The sequence below is a fragment of the Procambarus clarkii genome, chromosome 43 (assembly GCF_040958095.1).
Source record: "Procambarus clarkii isolate CNS0578487 chromosome 43, FALCON_Pclarkii_2.0, whole genome shotgun sequence".
In the NCBI taxonomy this organism is placed as follows: Eukaryota; Metazoa; Arthropoda; class Malacostraca; order Decapoda; family Cambaridae; genus Procambarus; species Procambarus clarkii.
In genome coordinates this window covers 3,142,033-3,166,916 of record NC_091192.1, presented here as the reverse complement: position 1 = coordinate 3,166,916, position 24,884 = coordinate 3,142,033, and the positions used below count along the sequence as shown (strand labels likewise).

General features: G+C 38.3%; 1 protein-coding gene across 2 annotated transcripts in view; it reads right to left on the bottom strand.

The window, feature by feature from the left end:
- Positions 1-266: 266 nt before the first annotated feature.
- The window catches only part of Srp19 (signal recognition particle 19), a 60,614-nt gene continuing 35,996 nt past the window's right edge, over positions 267-24,884 (bottom strand). The window contains exons 3-5 of one of the 2 annotated variants that reach the window (XM_045738437.2): positions 14,286-14,345; positions 9,350-9,465; positions 267-450 (exon numbers count right to left, since the gene is read on the bottom strand). In XM_045738437.2, coding sequence (XP_045594393.1) covers positions 321-450; positions 9,350-9,465; positions 14,286-14,345 — 306 coding nt within the window. In that variant the 3' untranslated portion in view covers positions 267-320. The remainder of the gene's footprint in view (positions 451-9,349; positions 9,466-14,285; positions 14,346-24,884) is intronic. The other variant, XM_069299994.1, reaches the window with a different exon arrangement.

The window sequence follows — 24,884 nt, the reverse complement described above, 5'->3', positions numbered from 1 at the left end:
GGGAAAATTTGTTACAGGCCGCGAATTTTTGGGTCACGAACCATATCTGGGAATGGATTAAATTCGAAAACAGAGGGGCCACTGTATTTAAAAGTAATACACTTTGCTTACAGTCAAAACATTACAAATCTCTTTGAGTTACAAAAGGTTTCAAGAGAGTATTTGTAATCTGACTACATATTCTACCCAGTATAAGAAATACTTTAAAAATATGCATGACGATAAAATGAACTACAGTTTCATGTAGGAATAAAGTACAGTACAACTATTTTGCATTTCCTTTATTAACATACTGTAGTTTCACAAGACATAATGGTAATTTACTTTTTTTTCTTTCCCTTGCCTTGCTTTCCTTGTTGCTGTTGTGCATCCTGGCTGTGCTTGGGATTGGTTCTGGTTTTTAATTGTGGAATCTTATCTGCTGTAAAGATCATAACGTCCTCGCGAGAGCTGAAACAAAGAAAATAATATTTTAACACTGAACCGTTAGCGGCGTGACTTGCAACATTGTTTTATTTGTGAATGGTCAGCCCAATTGGGGTTGTTCTAATGTGTTTTACTACATGGTTATGAAGGGTTACCTTTGTTGCCACTAGTGTCTAGTACCTCAAATGAGTTACAGTAGCTACCAAAGTTTTAGGTACCATGATAGTTCATACTATGTGTTGCTCCTCCTTTACTACATGCAAATGACTGATGGTGGGTTTCATTCATTCCTATGCTCAATAAACAATCCTTGGCTGGACACTATATAGCTTCCAGATAGGTAAGGGGAATAAATAGGACCTTCTGAATATTAATGGAGTTACATTATTGATGTGTATAAATGGAGAAAAAAGGGGATATTGATTAGGAATAGACCTACTGAAGTTCATCTAACAGCGACAGTTGATGTTCTGGTTAACATAGATTGGAAGTAAATAGGAGATTTGAAATAGATTAGGAATGATGTTATTATACATTTGGTTCCAGGGTCACTGAGGTAACTCAAAACACGCGACTCATAGACCGACTTTTTAATCCCCTTGAACGTACCTGTGCAGGGTCACTGAGCGGCTACCTGGTGACGTCATTGACCATTAGCAATGCCTGTGCAGGACCACCGGGGTAACGGAATTCGACTATGACAGGGACCAACCTTTTAATCCCCTTGAACAAAATGGCTCAACCATCTCTTTCCTGTAAAATCTCTGTGGCTCGATCATAGAAACTGATTAAATTCGTTACACACAGGATCTTCCAGATCGAAAACCATACTGTCTGATATTATATCGTTTTTCTCCAGGTGTTCTACCCATTTAGTTTTAATTATTTTTTCCAATATTTTGACTCTTACACTTGTTAACACTTTCGCGCTATCTGGACGCGCCGGCGCGTTCGGTTTCGTCTAACGTAAACGCATAGTGGACATAAAGTTATGTCTACTTTTAAAATATTTGTATAAAATTCAATTTTTATCCGATTTACTTTGGGTTTGTTTCAAACTGCGCGCTATGAGGCTCTCTTTCTTACCACTAGGCTGCATGGTACAATAAGTTCATGAAAGGTGTGGATAACTTCGATCAAATGGTATTTTGTCCCAAACGGGTTGCAGGTGGGTGACTTTAGCCGTTTATACTGGTAATTCTTCCCCCATATCATGTATTATATGCATATGTCTGTTTAGGGAATTTTATTCCGATCAATATACAACCAAAAATAACTGTGTGCAACAAGTATAATCTTGACAAACATAACAAAAGTAAAAATATTTCGTGTGTGTTTGACGCTCACTGATATGTTCCAGCGTTGTTTTATATTTGTCGCTATTCTAACTTACGCTTTGTTGATATTTTTTACCTATGGGCACATAGAACATTCTATTGCGAACACATTGACATAAAAATAAATGACGTACATAGAAAATTAATGTCATGAGAGTGAAATAAGTATAAACTTTCAAAGCGCCGTGCATCGTCCCGTCACCGATACCGGGTAACAATTTCACCACTTCCCACACTCTTGCGGGCGGGCTGCATCATTATTCTACGCTTATATTCATATCACCGTGTTGGGAATTTCATTGCGAGTCCATTGATACCAAAATTAACGCTGTAGAACAAGTGTGGAGGTGATTACAATCCCAAGAGTAAACACATTGTGTTGCTGATGGGCGCTCACGGCGAGTCATCTACGTAGTTATTTATTTGGTGCTGGTATCCCTATATGTTTCGTGACTTATTTTACGAATGTTCTTCTAGAGAATTTTATTGCGAACACGTTGGTACCAAAATGAAATACGTAGCATGAGAACTAAGGTCAGAAGAGTAAAAAGAGTATACACATTTTTGTTTTTACGCTTAAGCGATAAAAACGCAGCGCGCACATTCGGTTGGCTGAGTGACCTTTGCGGAGAGCGCGAAAGTGTTAATGATACAGGTCTATAAATGTGATGCCATGAATGCTTCACATCTAAAGACAACGTGTTCAATTTTGTGTTCTGCACATTATTTAGCTCAGAATGACAGATCATACTCTGATCACTTTGGCTTACTGGAACTACAAGAGCAAAATGGTGTTGACATTGTGGCACTAGTGTGGGAATGCAGTCCCATTCCAGAGATAATTAATTACATAGCCATTAATATGAAAAAAGAAAATTTGCTAACATATCAAGCAGATAAATGGCAAGATTCTGTTCTCATTGATGAATCAACAAGCCTTAGCATTAAGCAACCTTGACAATTTACTTGAAATGTGAAAGTGATAAGGAAGGTTATCCCCACTCTATGTTCTTAGATCTAACTGAACTACCTGCTCAGAAAGCAGCAACAATTGCTGGGCATCTATTGAGCTGTCTCAATTATCATGGGTTTGATGACTTACATATTTGAAACAGAACCTTGTAGCATTTGCTAGTGTGGGATGCAAGTGTCATGCTTGGTGTTAAATCTGGCATTGCAACAATTCTCAATGAACAATTCCCCTGATATAATAATCTGGCACTGTCTTAATGACAGATTAGAACTTTCTGTAGGTTATTCAGTGAGAGAAGTTCATGAAATTAATAATTTTCAAGAATTTATGGACAAATTGTACTCAGTTTACAGTAGATCACCTCTAAATCAAAAGGAACTATCTGAATGTGCCTCTCAACTTGAACAACAGATTTTCAAATAGTCCGTGTTCTGAGCGCCAGGTAAGTGGCCAGCTCATTTTGAACAGTTGCAGCAGTGTGAAAAAATTATGAAGCACTGTTTTCATTTTGAAAAAGCAGTGAAAGATGAAACAAGATTCAGAAGTGACAAAAACCTATGGAGGTCTGTTGTAAAAGCTAACTTCAGAACAGTTTCTATTTGATTTAGCTCTAAATGTATGACACGTTGCATGAACTTGGTTTACTGTCAGAGAGTCTACAAAAAACGCACTGCTTTGATTGTGTATGATGATAAACTTATTCAACGGAGCATAAGGTCCTTGCATGGACTAAAAGAGAAACCTGGCACTAGAACTTTAGAAGCTCAAAAGACAATTGAAAAGGGGAAGTTTGGAGGAATTACCATAACAAGCACAAAGAAAATTGTCTCTATTAACACTTTAGTGCGCGCGGCACTTGCTGAAAATAAAGCGGGTTGTGCGCGCGGCGTTCTGGGCGCTCAAGCGTAAACACAAAAAAGTGTATAATCTTTTCACGCTCCTAACATCAATTCTCGAGCTACGTTTTTCATTTTGGTATCAATGCGTTGGCAATAAAATTCTCTACAAGATCATATGCATAAAATGTCACCCAAGCATTTGGTATCCCACCATGAAGTAAATAAACATGAAGATGACTCGCCGTGACACCCAAACAGGAAGTAAATGTTCATACTCTTTCGTTTGTTGGCAGCCTCACAGTCATCCTACAGCGCTCATTTTGATATCACTGAACTCGCAATAAAATTCCCCACCCAGACATATGCCTATCAATGTCTAATTATGGTATTGGGTGACCCGCACGAGTGTGGGAACTGGGCGAAGCGTTAGCCGTGATTTCAGCAGGAACGACACTGGTGTGATGCAGCACTTTGAATGTTTATACTTATTTCACTGTCCTGACATTATTTCTGGAGCTACGTATTTCATTTTTATAGCAATGTGTTGGCAATAGAAAGTTCTATAAGAACATGGGTAGAGTTGGCCAACACAGCGTCAAATAAATTTGCGGCAAATAAAATCTTACGCGTGTTTGTACCCGTGAGCGTCAAACGTTTTTACTTTGCTCATGTTTTTCAAGTTTATACTTGTTTCACACCGTTTTTTTCTTTTGTATAGTGTTCGGAATAAAATTCCCTACACAGACATATGCATATCAAATACAATTCCTTGTAATTCACAGTTGTAGAGATGACAGAAAACACACAACCGGAACCCGCTCTTGACACTCCAACTCACACCCGCAACACCCACAAAAAAAGTTTCTCTTGTTTCGTGTATACTTACTTTAGTTTTCGTGCTACAGTTCTCATTTAGGTATCAAAATATTCCTAAGAAAATAGACTACAATACTGAAACAATCTAAGACAATTATGTGTACTTACCAAAGCAAAGACGATTGTAGTAAAATAAGTTGAGCATTTTATCTCCACTCCACCTCCTTCAGGTACTGATTCCTGAAGTTGCTCAACAGATGTTCCTAGGTGGAGTGAAGCTGGTGCGGGTGGTTATTTCTTGTCCACCCAATACACCCTTTTCCTGTGATAAGTGGTGTAACAAGGTATGACACAAAGTGGAACATCGCATGTCTTGCACGCTATACCAGTTTCCTTCCTGATACCCGACTTTGCACACACTTCACACCTGCGACGTTTGGGAATTTTTACCAGCTCATGTTTCAATTTATAGTTCAGGCGAGTCTCTGCTATAACAACACGTCGCTGTTGTCTCTGGGTTGGCAATAAACTACTGTCTGAATCGTCGCTCTCACTATTGTTTTCAAACACTAATGTGGAATATGAATTATCTTCATCAGATTCAGCTTCAGCACTAGGTGTAGACGTGAAGCCTCACACCCGACGGGCCAGGTGTTGACGGGTCAGCAGCAGGATACACAGGACCAGTGTCATCATTTATGTCTGGAGCATGAACTAGATGTGGAGATGGTGTAGTTGTTGCAGGCCACTCTGCCTTGTCAAATTTCAATAAAGACCAAATAGCAACTTCATGGAACTGGAGCAGAGTTAGTTTCCTTCGATCATCTGTGTTGGCCTTGTACAATGCATAAGCGTTTTGCAATGCCATTTGCAAGAAATAAAATGTTATTTTCTTGGTCCACTTGTGACATTTCCTGGCGAAATGGTAATACTTTACCATTTGATCAAAGTGGTCAACGCCCTTCATGAACTTATTGTAGTCAACAATTGCCTGTGGTTTGTTCACCACAACCTGCTGTAGTCTTACTGTTCCATCTGCCCTGCGAACTCGTTTTCTTTTCTCAACTTTCTTTGTGTCTGCATTGTGTAGGTTGGTAATCATAGAGACAACTCGCTTGTCGCCCGCAACTCGCCCCCTCCTCCTCCTCCTCAGTTTGGCTTTCAGTCTCATCCTCTGTTGAGTCATCCCCAAGGGGTCTACGGCCCCCAATTTCAAATTCTTCTTCTACATCCTCACCTTCTGCATCACTTCGTTCATTTTCAGCTTGATCAAGGCATCCAAGACATTGGGAATCTTGGTGGGAGTGAGCCTCATACCAGCAAACCTCCTATAGATGGCGGTAATCCTGTCTTTTCCACTTGATTCTGAGGCTCCTGTAGCCGAAACACCGCTTGGGCCTGGTGCTGGATCCATTATTGATGAATTTAGTGGGTTATAAACACACACAAACGGGTAATAATCCTTGAAAACGTGTGAGTTTGGCGGCCGAGGGGAGAGAGATCCGATCACGTGACGGATCACTGGGTCACGGCCTGTCACGTGACCCAGTAGGCCGACGTGACTTGCGGCCTACCCGAGAGAACGGGAATTTCATGGCGCGGAGTTTGAAACAAACCCCAAGTAAATCGGATTTAAACTGGATTTTTTACAAATATTTTAAACCGCACCGTAAATTTACGTCGTGATCCGACAAGCGGTTAGGGAAAACGCCTGTAATTCCAAGTCGAAAATCCAGAAAAGTGTTAATTATTAACAATTTCTTACTAGTCTTGTGAACAATTTACAGTACTGTATGTTCACGACAACATCCATGAAAGGCTCCCAAACTTCTGAACCTCAAAGTATGTATAAATCACTGCTAAGTGAAATGTGTCCTTGAGAAAAAAAAAAAAAAAAAAGATTACTGGCCTGTTGAAATACCATCTAATTACGGAGAAGCTGAAATATTATGTCTGTAAGAGGTTTAATCTTTTTTCTTACTCTGCACTAAATGCCTTTAGAGACTATGTGGATGATCATAGATACTGCATCCCCCCCAAGATTTATACCCATTACTGAGCTGTTACAAGTTATTCCTATTAGTACTGCTGAACGTGAGAGAGGATTCAGTCACACGAACCTGATAATAAATACACACTCAAGAGTTCTCATAAATCATGTATCAACACTTATGTTTAACCCTTAAACTGCGCATGGCGTATATATATATATACGCCATGAGTAACATGTCCCACAGTGCGCATGGCGTATATATATACGCCATAGGGTGCCAGGCACAATTCAAATGGCCCTTGGCTACATGGGGTTCACATTAGCTTCCTCAGGGTTCTTGTAAACAGACGCCATTTTTTTTTTAAATCGTGGGCAATATTCTCAGGTGTGAGAGGCACAGTACTGTTGGAGCAACCAAGGCTGGCGCACACAGCATGAGCGAACAGCAATGCTGTTCAGCTTGTGACCACAGCATTATTGAAAAATGTAAAAATAAACAACTGCTATTATTTAGCTATGACAATATTACAGATGACCCCCGACTGTGATAAAAATGACCAGGGTTGTGATAATAGCAGGATTGCTGTAATAATTAGCACTGTGGGAGGAGTGATGCCGAGGGACGGAGGGAGATTGCATCTTTTACTGACTGTGTAGTCACCTGTTTTTTTTTTGCATTCACTATACCAGCTCAGTGGTTCTTTTTGGTGAACACAAATGTAGATACTTATATATAATGTGTGTATTAGTGTAATAACAGCAAAAGGATTATGCTGGGAGGAGCCATATGGGTGACGGAGGTGATGTCTGCATGATTTGTCTGGCAGTGCATAGGGTGACCACTATGCTCTTTGGGCACTCCACAAGCTTAGGTGTACAGTTACGGTGCATACAACATGTAGATACTTACATATAATATGTGTATATATTGTAATAACACCACAAACGGTATTGTTGGGGGAGAAAGTTTAGTGCGTGTGACCTGGAATGAGTGAGGGAGCCACCAGCTGACTGTGTGTGGTGACGTCTCTTAGTGCCTGAACTAACTATATCAGCTTAGTTGTGCAGTTGTGGTGAACAAAACATGTAGATACATATAACGTCTGTATATAGTGAATAAAAGCAAAAACAGTATGGTGGGAGGAGAATGTGGGCAAGTGAGGTGTTGAGGGAGTGAGTGGCTGGCTGGTGTGTGTCGGTCACTCCTCGTTGCTTTTTCACTCATAATACCAACTTAGTGGTTCATTATGGTGAACAAAACATACAGATACTTATATATAACATGTGTATATAGTGTAATAACCGACACAGTATTTGTTCATTGTTTGATGAACATAATAATTGAATCAACAATATGCACACCATAATTTTGAATATAGCTGTGACCAACCTTAGCTTGATCAACCAGGCTGTGACTCATACGTCAGGCTGCGAGTAGCCATGTCCAACAGCCTGGTTGATCAGTCTGGCAACCAGGAGGCCTGGTCAACGACCGGGCCGCGAGGACGCTAAGCCCCGGAAGCACCTCAAGGTAAGGTAGCGATGATTCACCACTTTTATTATATAAATATATCACAATACACACTATTGAATAATATTACTGCAAAAAAATTAAGATAAAAATCAATCAGACACATTGAAATAATTAAGTAATAATATCTTTATGGCAACTCCCACCTGTCAGCTCGAGTGACAGTGACTGGGTCTGACGACCTCTCTGTCAATGCCCACCTTTTGCCAGACTTCCTCGGTCTATTGCACCCAAAATATGTCACCTACAATTTTTTTTGTATTTTCCCCGTGCTCAGGGAACACAAATTAACATTTTTAGTAGATAAAATAATTTTTTAATTTTTTTTTCTTGCGCACAAGGGTGTAAATCTCCTCGGGACCCCTTAGCAGCTTAAGGGTTAACTACATGGACCTCCTCTAGTTCAATGGCATCATATGGCTACTGTACCACAGATCAGCAGATGACACCAGGACAAGAGTTGCTTCACACACCTGAAAACACCTCACACCTCACCCTTTGTGGAAACTATTGTAAAACATCTCACTGGTTGTATTTTGTGAGCACTAAGTGTTTTAACTTAATTGATAAATTCATGATTTATATTTTTTCTTTATTTGTTTGATAATTATATTTTATGATAATTAGCGAGTACAAACACGAAATATTTAATCGTGTGATTGATTGATATATATATATATATATATATATATATATATATATATATATATATATATATATATATATATATATATAATATATATATATATATATATATATATATATATATATATATATATATATATATATATATATATATATATATATATATATATATATATATATATATATATATATATATATATATATATATATATATATATATATATATATATATATATATGTCGTACCTAGTAGCCAGAACTCACTTCTCAGCCTACTATTCAAGGCCCGATTTGCCTAATAAGCCAAGTTTTCCTGAATTAATATATTTACTATAATTTTTTTCTTATGAAATGATAAAGCAACCCTTTTCTCTATGTATGAGGTCAATTTTTTTTTTATTGGAGTTAAAATTAACGTAGATATATGACCGAACCTAACCAACCCTACCTAACCTAACCTAACCTATATTTATAGGTAAGGTTAGGTTAGGTAGCCAAAAAAAGCTAGGTTAGGTTAGGTTAGGTAGGTTAGGTAGACGAAAAAACATTAATTCATGAAAACTTGGCTTATTAGGCAAATCGGGCCTTGAATAGTAGGCTGAGAAGTGCGTTCTGGCTATTAGGTACGACATATATATATATATATATATATATATATATATATATATATATATATATATATATATATATATATATATAGAAACAGGATAGGAAATGACATGCTTTTTTCAGTCTCACCAGAGCTCTGGTACCTATAAAACTGGCACTGCACCCCTGTATATAACCATACCTGAACTTGGGATTCACAGGTTCCCCAGCCTGATTCTTAAGTTGCACACGCACTCGGCCCCAATATGGAGGTTCCTTGCTCTTTTCACGGCAGTAAATCTTGCGTTCACCTATCACCTAAAAAAAAAGTTCACAGTAACTTAGAGAATAGTGTGGATATGACAAATGAAAATGAATGTTAAAAAATTAATATAGTACAACCTCAATTCAACATACTATATGGGACCAACCCCAGTAAGTTGGATGCATTGCTAGAGGTGACCTTCAGGAGGTGTTCGCATCAGTGTCTTTTTTTTTCTTGTACACAATAAAAATGCATTATGTTATATACTGTACCTATATATTATTACCCTACTAACAAATACTGCGTTACATTTGTTATTTACCTTATTGTTGGAGTTATGTCCATCTTGAAGTCTCATGGAGTTGTGAATGTTGTACAGTAAATACGTACTGTAGTGTATTATACCGTTAATACTGTGTTGATTAAGTAGTTCTGCTGTATGTTGAGTACTACAATAGTTTATGAAAACTATTGTACACTAAAATTACTGCAACTTTAATTTTAACACTGTGTACACACTTAATTTTAACACTTGTTCTAACTGTTCACGGCACACAAGATGTTTTTAGGTGTTTGCATCAGCTTTGCTGGTGCTGGCTGCTGCTGTGGGTTCAGCTGCTTCTGAGCTGGTGCTGGCTGCTGTTGTACCAGTGCTGGGTATGGCTGTGCTCGTGCTGGTTGATTTTCTGCTACAAGTTCTTGCAAAATATTGCTTCATTTTTGGCATAAATAAGGTACTATTAGTAAGCCCCTGAGACATTTTATTGTATAACAATACAGCTGTAGTAAAAAAATGGTAAATTCCACAATTATTCTTCCACCGGCGGTTAAATACTGTACGTCAATCACAGACAAAGCTAAGGGCACTGGGTGCATACTGTACGAACGCAGACTAAGTCTATACGTACACCCTACTGTAGGCTGGTGTTCAAGCCAGATCCAGTAACATAAATTTCTCTCAAATATTGGATTTACATCAAATTATATAATTATAGGTTATATATTTAGTTTAGCAACATTATTACAATAATAAGAGCTATAAAAATACTTATTTTAGAACTGATCTATTAATTTTATTATTTCGAAGCTGTAGGTCACTGAACTATGGCAACAAAATCGAACAAAACAAGCATGGTGTTGTGTGCACACGGATTAGACCTGTCCACTCGCGCTGGACTTGTGAGCCGCCAATAACATTAATAATTTCTCAAATACCAAATATCTATCATATTACAGTATATTTTTGGTTTAATTTAGTTTAGTTTAATTAGGATAATAGAGAGTTATTAAAACACCAGTTTTAGAAATGATTTATTAATCCGAAACGTTTAAAGTCATGGGTCACTGAACTATGACGACACAGACGAAAGTGAGTGAAACCTCACTGTAAAGTGAGGTTTACAGTACAGTATTCTCTTATCTGTCCACCCTCACTCATCTTGTTTCATCACAGAAAATGTATATAAGACGATTTCAACACATTTGCTAGCTATTCACACTTCAGCCTTTAAATTAATTTACAAAGATACGTGTGCCACAAATCAGTGAACGAAAATCATTGAAACTCAGTCGTTCACTTGTGTGGCCCACTCTGGCTGGTGTTTGGTTAATATATGTCACTTGTTGTGTGGACCATTCTGGCTTGTTTGGTTCATATGGTTCACTTGTGTGGTCCATTTGTGTGATCCAACTTGTCTTTTTACAGAATTATTAACTGTAGATAGAATGAGACAGTTTTCCACCACTCTGTGAACTCTGTCCCAACATCGTAAGCTTGTGGACCACTTGTGGTCCACTTGTGTGGTCCACTTGTGTGGTCCATTTGTGTGATCGAACTTGGCGAACTTGTCATATGAGCGAATTATTAATTGTAATCTGTGATAGAATGGGAAAGTTTTTCACCAGTCTGTGAACTCTGTCTCGACATCGTAAGCAAATCTGAACATCCCCTGCTTCGGCGAACCATTGTTCGTCGAACCGGGTGAGTAAATCCGGCCTGAAAAGTGTGCGAACTCATTGAATCGGGGTATGTTGAATCGAGGTTGTACTGTAACGTGAATTCCATTTGTATCATCTTTTAATTTTTAATTCAGATTGCTAGTGGTATCAGTATTTTCTTAATACATATTGAAGTAGCCTAATTAACCCTTTGGCTATAAAGAAAGCAAGTGATCTAACAAGAAAATAAGGGCTTTGCTGCCATATGCAGTCTTTATTAATTTACTTTTCTAATAAAATGTAACTTTTCAATACACACAGAAATCACAATAGCGTGATGAATCAAATGAACAAATCCACAAGGGCCGTGACGAGGATTCGAACCTGCGTCTGAGAGCATCCCAGACGCTGCCTTAATCGACTGGGCCACGACATGGAAAAGAATTGCAACCAGAAATTCTACTGAATTTACTTGGATCCTGCAGCCTCTACAAGACACAAACCAGGATTTTACACAATTCCCCCATGCAAATGAGCTATGTCAATAGACCATTATACCTCTTCGCCTTTACTTCATTACACACAGAAATCACAATAGCGTGATGAATCAAATGAAGAAATCCACAAGGGCTGTGACGAGGATTGGAACCTGCATCTAAGAGCATCCTAGACGCTGCCTTAATCGACTGAGCAACGACATGGAAAAGAATTGCAACCAGAAATTCTACTGAATTTACTTGCAGCCTCACCGAAACACAAACCAAGTTCATTTGATTCATCATGCTACTGTAATTTCTGCGTGTAATGAAGTAAGGACGAAGAGGTAGAATGGCCTATTGACATAGCGAGAGTGCAAGGGGGAATTGTGTAAAATCCTGGTTTGTGTTTCGGAAAGGCTGCAGGATCCAAGTAAATTCAGTAGAATTTCTGGTTGCAATTCTTTTCCATGTCGTAGCCCAGTTGATTAAGGCAGCATCTGGGATGCTCTCAGATGCAGGTTCCAATCCTCGTCACGGCCCTTGTGGATTTGTAACTTTTCAAAATCATGTAGTGTGCACCTGGATAAGGTAAATGCTGCCATCTGTTTGGGACAATAAAATATCACTCTTTGCAATGGAGCCAAAATCAACAATTATGTATCATTCAAACCCCTCACATGACCATGTCACACCTACTTATGTTTATTTTTTAACATAATTAAGGAGTGTTGGATTAATTAGTACTGTACATTATAACATGTTGTGAGCAAGAAATATATAGGAATACTGGAATCTATTTACAAGTGTGGAAAGAGCTTATGTTATGTTTTTGTCTTGCCTAACATTTTTATACTTTTAATTCTATAATGAGTAAGGGTAAATATTAACAAGCTTTTTTGTATTAGAAAATTAAATAAGAAAACAACATACAAGAAAGCCACACATCAACATACAGGGAAAAAACCTGCATTGAATGTAATGAAATGCTTCTAATGAAGTGCATATGTAGTTTGAAGTAGACAGTTAATCAGAGTCCATACAAAAAGCGAGGCAAAAATACAGAAATGCATTGTGAACTAGACCCTAAAACACAATAAATACACAAGTAAACGGTCCATGCAGGACAAAAAACAGTTCAGGATGGCCAGCACTTATAAAAAAAGCTGGGATCCAATAGGTGCTGGGGCCAGAAGAAGAGCATAACATAGGACGTCAAAGACGTAAATTGCAAGGCAATGAGACTGAGATGTCAAGGTTTGTGGATTAAGGAGGAAGGTGTTAAGTGCCCTGGTGGGGCACAGCTGGAACTATGTACCGCTTCACGGGCCTGTGCTTCAGCAGATTCCAGGCTTCACTGTTCTGTTTTTCTATGCTTTATTTACCTTGCAGTTTGCATTTTGGTTTGCCTACCCTTCTGGTGACCTGTAATTTTGGTTTGCCTACCCTTCTGGTGAATCATAGCTCACCCTTACCCTTCTTTAAGGTAAGGGTGAGCTATGATTCCTTGCACCTTATGTCTCTTTAGAGGAGGGCAGGGGGGGGGGGGGGTCAGGTTTTGGGCCTGTGGTTCCCTGTCTAGGCCTATGACTTACACGGGCTCTGTGTGGAATGAATTGGGTGGAATTTGCCAAGTGGCATGTACCAAAGAGCTGCCATAGGAGCCCTCCCAGAAAATACCATAAATATTTTTAGTTATATTTTGTAACTAAATGCTGAACAGACACTCAAATTTCCTATGTATGCTCATTTTTACAATTTATTATATTTTATACATTTAAAATCTATATATATGGCCTTAATATACCAGTTACCATTATCTTTTCTTGTACCCGTTACTATGTAACAACTCAATCTATGGAAAAATAATACTGTAATTTATATAAAACTAATTTTTAATGCTTTTCATGACAAATATGGAAATTTCTAATAAGAAAAAAAAATAAGTAAAAAAGAGAAACCAGAAAGAGAAAATAGCCTTTCAAAATTAAAACAAATTACAGTAATTTGTTCGTGGTACTGTAATTTGTTGTATTTATACACAAATATTATGTCTTAGAAACACATAGTCAGGTTTTGTGCAATACTTTCCAATATAAAATGGAGGCTGATAAAATATTTTCCTTACAATTATAATTTGGTTTTTCAATAGTACCACTGAAAATGACTGGTGGTATTCTTATTAGAAATGTAATAATAGATGTTAATTTAAAAATGTAGTTGTAAGGCTGCATTTTGATACTTGGTAGGGATAGGGCTGACAAAATGGCATCATAGCCAAAGGGTTAATCAAGGGGGGGGTTAAGGGGTGTAGGTTTTTATTACTAAATTATGAACACATTGCATTCTTTGATAACTAGTCATTATTTATTGAATAAAGCACAGCAAAAACTTGCTTTGTAAGTAGACACAGCTATGGTATTTTGGTATTGTACTGTACCTGGACACATCACACTTACCTGAAAGCCTGAAGAAGACAGCACATCTAGCATCTCCTTGCAAGTTGGTGCCGACACTGCCTGCACAACATAGTGAAGAATTTAATGAATTTTCATTCTAAAGTTCATTTATTTCATCTTTTACTTATTTATTACAAATATGAAAAGCCACTATACAGCACAAACAGCCTGGTAAGCATTGAGCAAGGAATTAAGGTCACACCATGGGAGAGTGACTGGAGCCAGAGGAGGCAGGAGTCACATGCAGCAAGTTTCTGGAATAATCAAATTACCTAAGTATTGGGAACAGGTTGAGGGCTACAGTGGTGTCCCAGGTTACATAAGGGTTCAGGGAAGTGTAAAAGCAAATAAAATACAATAAACAAGAAAAGGCGAGTGAAAATAGCCGAGTTGGAAAAGTTTGTTTTGTTTCTAGAACAAAAGCAAAGATGGCCGCTGCCACTACGAGAAATGTAAACACACCAACAGAGGATTGTTTCAAAGGATTCTCACCACAAGATATAGGGAAAGGAGGTGTTCTTGTCAAGTTAGAGATAATTGAGGATATGCAAAAGAACTATGAAGAGAAAGTGCTTAAATTGGAAGAGGATAATGGAGCTCTTAGGAGTGAGCTTTGCACTCTAAAAGGGAGTATGCTTCAGCAAGGTAAGATTATTACTGCATTAACAGACAAGGTAACAAATCAGGAGGAGCAAATTAAGGAACTAGTGAAAGAAAATGAAGTGTGGATATTGCAGTGTGGTAACTTTGAAGAAATAAACAAGAAAATAGTCTCATATGGTGAACAACTCCAAGGGAGCCTGAGGGGCTAACATAGAGTTAGGTAAGGATCTACAACTGAAAACTTCATTGACAACTCACATAGAGGAGGTTAATAAAAAACTAGAAAAGTATTAAGAAGAAATAAGAGACGTATGCTCAAGTTGTAAAAGATAGAGACAGACAATCAAGGAAGTGTGTTTGGAAGTCAAAACCAGAAATGATAAACAAGAAGTGGATCTTAGGCAAGCAATTAGGAAAGAACTGGTAACCAACAGTAAATTGGTACTAAACACAATAGATAGAAGTTCATAATAATATTTAGATGTTTAGAAAAGGAAATTTCATCTAGGGTGGACTGAGCAGCAGAAGAGATGAAAATCACAGAAAAAAATAGTAGGATTAGGAGAAGGCCTAAATTCAAAGGAGCATGTTAGTGATTTTAGGAGGATAGGAAAATATGAAAGACAAGAACTGCCCCTTAAGGGTGACGTTTAATGGAGTGAAGTATATGACAGAAGTGCTTTGAAATGCCAGAAAATTGCAATGTGATGAGAATGCCAAACTTTGGTCAATAAGACAAGACCTCTCAAAAGAGGACAGAGAAAAGCTGAAAATGAACCTCATTGAAGCAAAACGTCTAAATCGGGAGAGAAATGAAGAAAGGAATTCTTTTTTCTACAAAGTGTCAGACTGGAAAGCTTGTGAAATGGTAAATAAAGACAAAGCAACAAAATCATTAAAGGAAGGGGGTGTAAAGAACAAAGGAAAGTGGAACATATTCCTGAAAATAGTATATACCAATATAGATGGAGCGAGATTGAAAATATTGGAGTTGAAGGATATAATTCATCTCAAAGTCCCAGATATTGTCGCATTAACAGACTAAATTTAAAGAAAATATTTTAAATGAGGTCGTATTCCCAAGGGGTTACTCAGTTTGGAGACGTGATGGGAAAACTAGGAAGGGGGGGGGGGGGGAAAGAGTGGCTGTGCTGGTGAAGGAACACCTGAAGGTAAGTGTTAATATTTGCAAACCCTCGAGATATTGACATAATGGCATTGCAGGTCTGGAATCAAGATAAGCTGATAATTTTAAATGCCTACAGCCCACCAGCAAGCAACACATGGACAAAGGAAGAACTGGATGATAAACGAGAGGGCCTCATGATGGTCATGAGAGAGATTATGGTAAGAGCTGACAAAGATAAATCCTGATTGTCGGTACTGCGGGACTTCAACTTTAAGGCAATAGACTGGGAGGCCTACGAGGCAAGAACAGAGGACATTTGGACAGGCAGATTTTTAAACCATATCTTTGAGACATTTATGTATCAACACGTCAAGCAGGCCACAAGAATGAGGGAAGGGGATGTTCCGTCAGTACTGGACCTAGTATTCACCAGGAAAGAAGAAGAGGTATTTGACATCCAGTACCTTCCTCCCTTGGACAAGAGTGATCACGTCCTCATGAACATTAAATACGCTATGCGATATAATCTAGTAGAGATTGGGGACATTTAAACAGTTGTTAAACCCGTTTTCAAGAGAGAATGCTATGGGGAACTAAGAATTTTTTTTCATGGATATACAGTACAACCTCGATTCAACGTACCCCGATTCAACGAATCTCCGGCTAGTTCGCACACTTTTCAGGCTGGATTTACTCACCCAATTCGACGAACAATGGTTCGCCGAAGCGGGGGATGTTCGGATTTGCTTACAACGTCGAAACAGAGTTCATAGACTGGTGGAAAACCTTCACATTCTATCACAGATCACAATTATTAATTCCTTCATATGACAAGTTCAATCACACAAGTGGACCACACAAGTGAACCGCACATGTGGTCCACAAGTGGTCCACAAGCTTACGATGTTGGGACAGAGTTCAAAGTGATGGAAAACTTTACCATACCATTACAGATTACAATTAATAATTCCTTCATATGACAAGTTGGATCACACAAATGGACAACACAAGTGGACCACACAAGTGAACCACAAGTGGTCCACAAGCTTACGATGTTGGGACAGAGTTCACAGAGTGGTGGAAAACTGTCTCATTCTATCACAGATTACAATTAATAATTCCTCCATAAAACAAGTTGGATCACACAAGTGAACCACACAACAAGTGAATCATATGAACCAAACACCAGCCAGAATGGTCCATAATTAGTGAACGACCGAGTTTCAATGATTTTCGTTCACCGATTTGTGGCACACGTATCTTTGTAAATTAATTTAAACGCTAAAGCGTGAATAGCTAGCTAATGTGTTAAAATCTTCTTATATACATTTTCTGTGATGAAACAAGATGAGTGAGGGTGGACAGATAAGGGAATACTGTACAGTAAACCTCACTTTACAATGAGGTTTCACTCACTTTCGTCTGTGTTGTCATAGTTCAGTGACCCATGACTTTGAACGTTTCACATTAATAAATCATTTCTAAAACTGGTGTTTTAATAACTCTTTATTATCCTAATTAAACTAACTAAATAAAACCAAAAATATACTGTAATAAGATAGATATCTGCTATTTGAGAAATTATTCACATTATTGGCAGCACAACTCCAGCACGAGTGGACGGGTCTAATCCCTGTCCACACAACGCCATGCTTGTTGTGTTCGATTTCGTCGCCACAGTTCAGTGATCTACGGCTTCGAAATAATAAAATTAATAAATCGGTTCCAAAGTATTTTTTATAGCTCTTATTACCGTAATAATGTTGCTAAATTAAATATGTAACCCAAAAATATATAATTTGGTATAAATCGAATATTTGAGAGAAATTTATGTTACTGGAAATCAAACACAACACCCGGCGGTGTTTTGTTCGATTTCGTCGCCACAGTTCAGTGACCTATGGCTTCGAAATAATAAAATTAATAAATCAGTTCCAAAATAAGTATTTTTTATAGCTTTTATCATCATAATGTTGCTAAACTAAATATATAACCCAAAAATATATAATTTGATGTAAATCGAATATTTAAGAGAAATTTATGTTACTGGACCTGGCTTAAACACCAGCCTACAGTAGGGTGTACGTATAGACTTAGTCTGCGTTCATACAGTATGCACCCAGTGCCCTTAGCTTTGTCTGCGATTGACGTACAGTATTTATCCGCCGGTGGAAGAATAATTGTGGAATTGACCATTTTTTTACTACAGCTCTTTGGTTATAAAACAAAATGTCTCAGGGGCTTACTAATAGTGGCTTAATGCCAAAAATGAAGCAATATTTTGCAAGAACTTGTAGCAGAAAATCAACCAGCACGAGCACAGCCATACCCAGCACGAGAACAGCCATACCCAGCACAAGAACAGCCGTACCCAATACGAGAACAGCCGTACCAAGCACGAAAACAGCCATACCCAGCAAAAGAACAGCCGTACCAAGTACAAGAACAGCCGTACCAAGTACAAGAACAGCCGTACCCAGCACGAGAACAGCCGTACCCAGCACGAGAACAGCCGTACCCAGTTCGAGAACACCCGTACCCAGCACGAGAACAGCCGTACCCAGAACGAGCACAGTTGTACCCAGCACTGGTACAACAGCAGCCAGCACCAGCTCAGAAGCAGCTGAACCCACAGAAGCAGCCAGCACCAGCAAAGCTGATGCAAACATCTAAAAACATTTGTGTGGCATGAACAGTTAGAACAAGTGTTAAATTTAAGTGTGTACACTGTTAAAATTAAAGTTGCAGTAATTTTAGTGTACAATAGTTTTCATAAACTGTATTGTAGTACTCAACATACAGCAGAACTACTTTTAATCAACACAGTGCTAACGGCATAATGCACTTCAGTACGTATTTAATGTAGAGCATTCACAACTTCACGAAACTTCAAGATGGACATAACTTCAACAATAAGGTAAATTTATGAATTACAGTATTTTTTAGTAGAGAAGTAATATATAGGTACAGTATGTAATATGATAATGCATTTTTATTGTGTACAAGAAAAAAAAAAAAAGACACTGACAAACGCCTCCTGAAGGTCACCTCTTGCTACGAATTCAACGAACTGGGGTTGGTCCCATATAGTACGTTGAATCGAGGTTGTACTGTAATTGGACAGACTTGTTGCTAGGCAAGGAAGTAAATGAGATGCCAAATTTGCAAAATATACAATGAAGGCACACAAACATGCATTCCAAAACAGACATGCAGACCTTGGAAACAGGGTTGGCTCAACAGAAATTGCGAGAGGGCCAGAGATCAAAAGACACAGGCATGGAATCATTATAGAAAGAGGCCAAACCCCCCAAACATACCAACGATACAAAGATGCAAGAAACAACCTACACGTCGGTAAGGAGAGAGGCAGAGAGGAACTTTGAGAACAGTATAGCAGACAAATGTAAATCAGATCTAGGCATTTTCTATAAATTCATTAAAAGCAAGCTGCAGGTAAAGGATAATATTCAGAGGTTGAAAATGGGGGACAGATACACGGAAAATGAAAATGAAATGAGTGAAACATTAAATGAAAAGTTAGGATACCTGCTTGATGGGGTTCTGGGAGTTCTTCTACTCCCCAAGCCCGGCCCGAGGCCAGACTCGACTTGTGAGAGTTTGGTCCACCAGGCTGTTGCTTGGAGCGGCCCGCAGGGCCATTATAAAGTGTGTTTGTATAAAATGAGATCTTCAGAGAACCAGATACAATAAGAATTCCAGAGAACAGCAGAGAGCACATAGAGATGTCCAGTGACGAAGTAAAACAAATGCTCTTGGAGTTATGTAAGAACAAAGCAGCTGGTCCAGATGGAGTTTCCCCATGGGTTCCGAGAGAATGTGTATCTGAGCTTAGCATTCCACTTCACCTGATCTTTCAGGCATCCCTGTGTATAGGAGTCGTAGCAGACGTGTGGAAAAAGGCTAACATAGTTCCAATCTACAAAAGTGGCAGCAGGGAAGACCTCCGCAATTATAGACCTGTATCATTGACAAGTGTAATAGTCAAAATATTGGAAAAAATAATTAAAACTAAATGGGTAGAACACCTGGAGAGAAATTATATAATATCAAACAGACATTATGGTTTTCCATCTGGAAGATCCTGTGTAACGAACTTACTCAGTTTTTATGATCGAGCCACAGAGATTTTACTGGAAAGAGATGGTTGGGTTGACTGTATCTATCTGGATCTAAAAAAGGCTTTCGACAGAGTTCCACATAAGAGGTTGTTCTGGAAACTGGAAAATATTGGAGGGGTGACAGGTAAACTTCTAAAATGGATGAAAAATTTTCTGACTGATAGAAAAATGAGGGCAGTAATCAGAGGCAATGTATCGGACTGGAGAAACGTCACAAGTGGAGTACCACAGGTTCAGTTCTTGCACCGGTGATGTTCATTGTCTATATAAATGATCTATCAGATGGAATACAGAATTATATGAACATGTTTGCTGATGATGCTAACATAATGGGAGGGATAAGAAACTTAGATGATTGTCATGCCCTTCAAGAAGATCTAGACAAAATAAGTATATGGAGCACCACTTGGCAAATGTTATTTAATGTAAATAAATGCCATGTTATGGAATGTGGCACAGACCATAGACCCCACACAATCTATAAATTATGTGAGAAATCTTTAAAGAATTCTGATAAAGAAAGAGATCTAGGGGTGGTTCTAGATAGTAAACTATCATCTGAGGACCACATAAAGAACGTTGTGCGAGGAGCCTATGCTACGCTTTCTAACTTCAGAATTGCTTTTAAATATATGGATGGGGAAATACTAAAGAAACTGTTCACAACTTTTGTTAGGCCAAAGCCAGAATATGCAGCGGTTGTGTGGTGCCCATATCTTAAGAAACACATCAACAAACTGGAAAAGGTGCAAAGACGTGCTACTAAGTGGCTCCCAGAACTGAAGGGCAAGATAGCGCTACGAGGAGAGGTTAGAGGCATTAAATATGCCAAAACTAGAAGATAGAAGAAAAAGTGGTGATATGATTACTACTTACAAAATAGTAACAGGAAGTGACAAAATTGATAGGGAAGATTTCCCAAGACCTGGAACTTCAAGACCATTAGGTCATAGATTTAAACTAACTAAGCAAAGATGCCAAAGAAATACAAGAAAATTCACTTATGCAAACATTGTGGTAGACGGTTGGAACAAGTTATGTGAGAAGGTGGTGGAGGCCAAAACTGTCAGCAGTTTCAAAGCATCATATGACAGAGTGCTGGGTAGTTGTGACACCACGAGCGTAGCTCTCATCCTGTAACTACACTTAGGTAATTACACCAACAACTGGTCAAACACAAAAGGCCAGATTGATGCTGTAAAGTGAGGGAATACTTCTGAATTACTAGCATTAGTTTGACTTTATAACTGGGCAGTGACTGTGTTTCGTATTTTAATGACCTTATATTTGTGTACATCAGAATTTGTCTTACATTACTGTATTAAGCACAAAAATATTTCGTTGTCAAGTATGGACGAGGTGGAGCTTTGTCTAGATCATCATCATCAACATCATTTATAAATTCAGTTTAGATGGCTTGACCGGAATGCTTATAATACTTTTAGTGCAATAACTCAATAAATCTTCACCAAACATGATGATATGAATGAAGAATGGTCTTTAGAAAATTTTAGACTGAATTTCCCATTGTTTTTAACGCAAGGAGAATACCCAAGGTATAACACAAATAACTGTGTTGATTTATTTGTTCATTAACCACCGTGCTGCGCAGCCTTAAAATATAACATTCCTGTACTGTGCCAAAAATAAATTCGTTGCAAAAAATTATTTTATCTTCTTATATTGTTAAAATGCCGTCTCTGATCACAGGAAACTAAAAAAGAAATATTGTATGTGATATACTTCAGCCGTGATGGAGCCGAGAAGTTGAGCAAATTATGAGCGCTGAGCGATGTAGTGCTCGGGGTCACTTCACACCGCCACTCCATGGTATGGCAGTTGCAGCGAATATAATTGTTCACAATTATTTTGATGTTTCTCATTTGTTTTCTCGCGTTTTTTGCTGTAATATTCTTCAAAAGTGTGTAATTTGTGGAATTTCTATAGTTCAATGTGTGGAACATCGTTATACTCAAAATTATGGGGCTCATATATGTGACATGTATACAGTATTATATTCTACGATCAATCAAGCAGTGTTTTTGCTGTTATTACACTATATACTCACATTGTATATACCTATCTACATGTTTGTGCACCATAATGAACCACAAAGATCGTGTGTTGAGAGTTTATGTACACACAACAATCCAAGGTCAGCCTAGCGGCCAACAGCTGAGTGTGGCAGGGGCTGCCCCAAATACATTTTTACATAATTATTTAAATGTCTGTGAATGGTTTTATATCTAGTTTTTTGCAATAATATTATTCAATAGTGTGCAATATGTGGAATGTATATAGTTATACATGAAACTCCCCTATTGTAAAAAATATGGAGCTCATATATGGTGACATATACAGTGGTACCCCGAATAACGAATTTAATCCGTTCCAGCGCTGCGTTCATCATGTAAAATGCTCGTGTTTCAAAACAAATGTCCCCATTTAACTACTGTGATGTATAGAGTTTATTGTGAAATTTCCCCAGTGTGCATGACATCAAGTGTTCCCCAAAAAATCATTTTTCTTTGTAAAATAATAAATTCCCTTCCCTGAATATGTCTATGTAAAAATAAATACCAAATTCCACTTACTTTGGCTGTGGGGACGTGGACAAGGAGCGCTGTGACATTATCAGGGGCTGGTCGCCCGTGCGTGAAGCTCCCAGACACGGTCGCGCGGGCCATTCAAGCACCGTGTGTTGCCACAAATATATTTTCAATTATTTGTTCTATGTATTTGCAATGTGCTTTTTTTATGATGCATATGATGCATATTTGTGTCCTTTACAATATGTATACAGTAGAACGTTCATAATGTTCCATGGAACTGTGATACATGTGTCAGTAATGTGTCCACTTACTTTGGCTGTGGGGACTTCACCAGTATCATGACCCTTATGTTCTTCAAACAATAAGGACTGAATTTCACCGACCGAGTGAAATCTTTCAACACTGTGTCGGACAGGTGTTTGGGAGCCAGAGGCACGTGTGCCACAAATGGTTGCTCACTCAGTACTAACCCAGCCAGCAGCCCTAGTCTTTCATATTTGTTATAGCAAAAGGTTCGTTCAGTGTACAGCATGTACATGGTCAGTGTACATGGCTGCTCCATATTACCTTAAAAAAAAAAAAAAAAAAAAAAAGTGAACCATTTTGAAACATAACAAATGTCAAAAAGGTTCGTTCGGTGTTTGGCAGGTAGGCTGCTCCATGTTTCTTAAATTAAAAAAATGAAAAATAAAAATAACAGTTGAAACAAGTTGAAAAGCGGAGAAATGCCATAAAGGTCCGTTCAGTATTTGTCAGGTAGGCTGCTCCATTATGACAATCTTTCTTTGTTTCAAATGTGTTTTGTTTGTTTTGTATTTTTCATTTAAGTCTCAATAATGGAGCAGCCTACCCGACAAACACTGAACAAACCTTTATGGCATTTCTCCGTTTTTCAAATTGTTTCAACTTTTTTTATTTAAGAAACATGGAGCAGCCTACCTGCCGAACACCGAACGAACCTTTTTGACATTTGTTGTATTTCAAAAACTTTCATTTCTCTTTTCTACAAAAACGGTCATTGCTTTGCAACATCTCAGCAGTCACCCCTTTATTCTCTCAGCATCATTAGCATCTTTAAACAAAAACAACATCATTTATTTGCATTCTCGAAGGCATTCGAGAATGTGAGAGAAGCAGCGCGACCCCACCATGTGGTGTCATTATTCAAATGAGCGGTCCCCATACAAAAGGAATTGTCGGCGATCTGGGCGATCGTTACCCAAAATGCTCGCCATTTGAGGCGATCGTCACTCGAGGTTCTACTGTATTATATTCTTAGATCAATCAATGTTTCTGTTGTTATTATGCTATATACGCATGTTATATATCATTATAAAAATTTATATGTACCATAACATACTAATAAGAAGTTCTGGTGGATATGGTGATTAAATCAAAACACAGCATGGAGCCAGAAGCAGACGACACCAGCAGTCACACGATGAAAGACGATGCCTCCAATGTTCTACTCGTTTCACAACAAGTTTGCTGCAAAACTACTTTTATTATCACATTCCTGTCACAAAATACCGAATATGAATCCATTTCCATAACAAAATGAACATTGGCTATGGAACATAAGGTCGTTTCATGATGCGTAGATGCAGGAAACAATGACTGGGTGCTGTGTGTCTACTTCATGTTGTGAATATAATAACTAACATTGTGTTCACTGTTATCTGAATGTTGTAGATAGTCTTTGTTACATGATCATCTATAACACTATCAACGCAAAATAATTTCAGTTACCTATTTTATTTTATTTTTTTTTTAATTTTTTTTTTTTTGTTGAGATATATACAAGAGTTGTTACATTCTTGTACAGCCACTAGTACGCGTAGCGTTTCGGGCAGGTCCCTGGAATACGATCCCCTGCCGCGAAGAATCGTTTTTTCATCCAAGTACACATTTTACTGTTGCGTTAAACAGAGGCTACAGTTAAGGAATTGCGCCCAGTAAATCCTCCCCGGCCAGGATACGAACCCATGACAAAGCGCTCGCGGAACGCCAGGCGAGTGTCTTACCACTACACCACGGAGACTATTCATCATTACTAAGCGGTGCTGTGGCCCCTAGCTGCACAACGGTGCTGTGTGTGGCTTCTGCATGCACCAGCCTTGGTCGCTCTCTCAGTATTAAGGCTCTCACAGCCAGCACAGATGCTGACAATTTT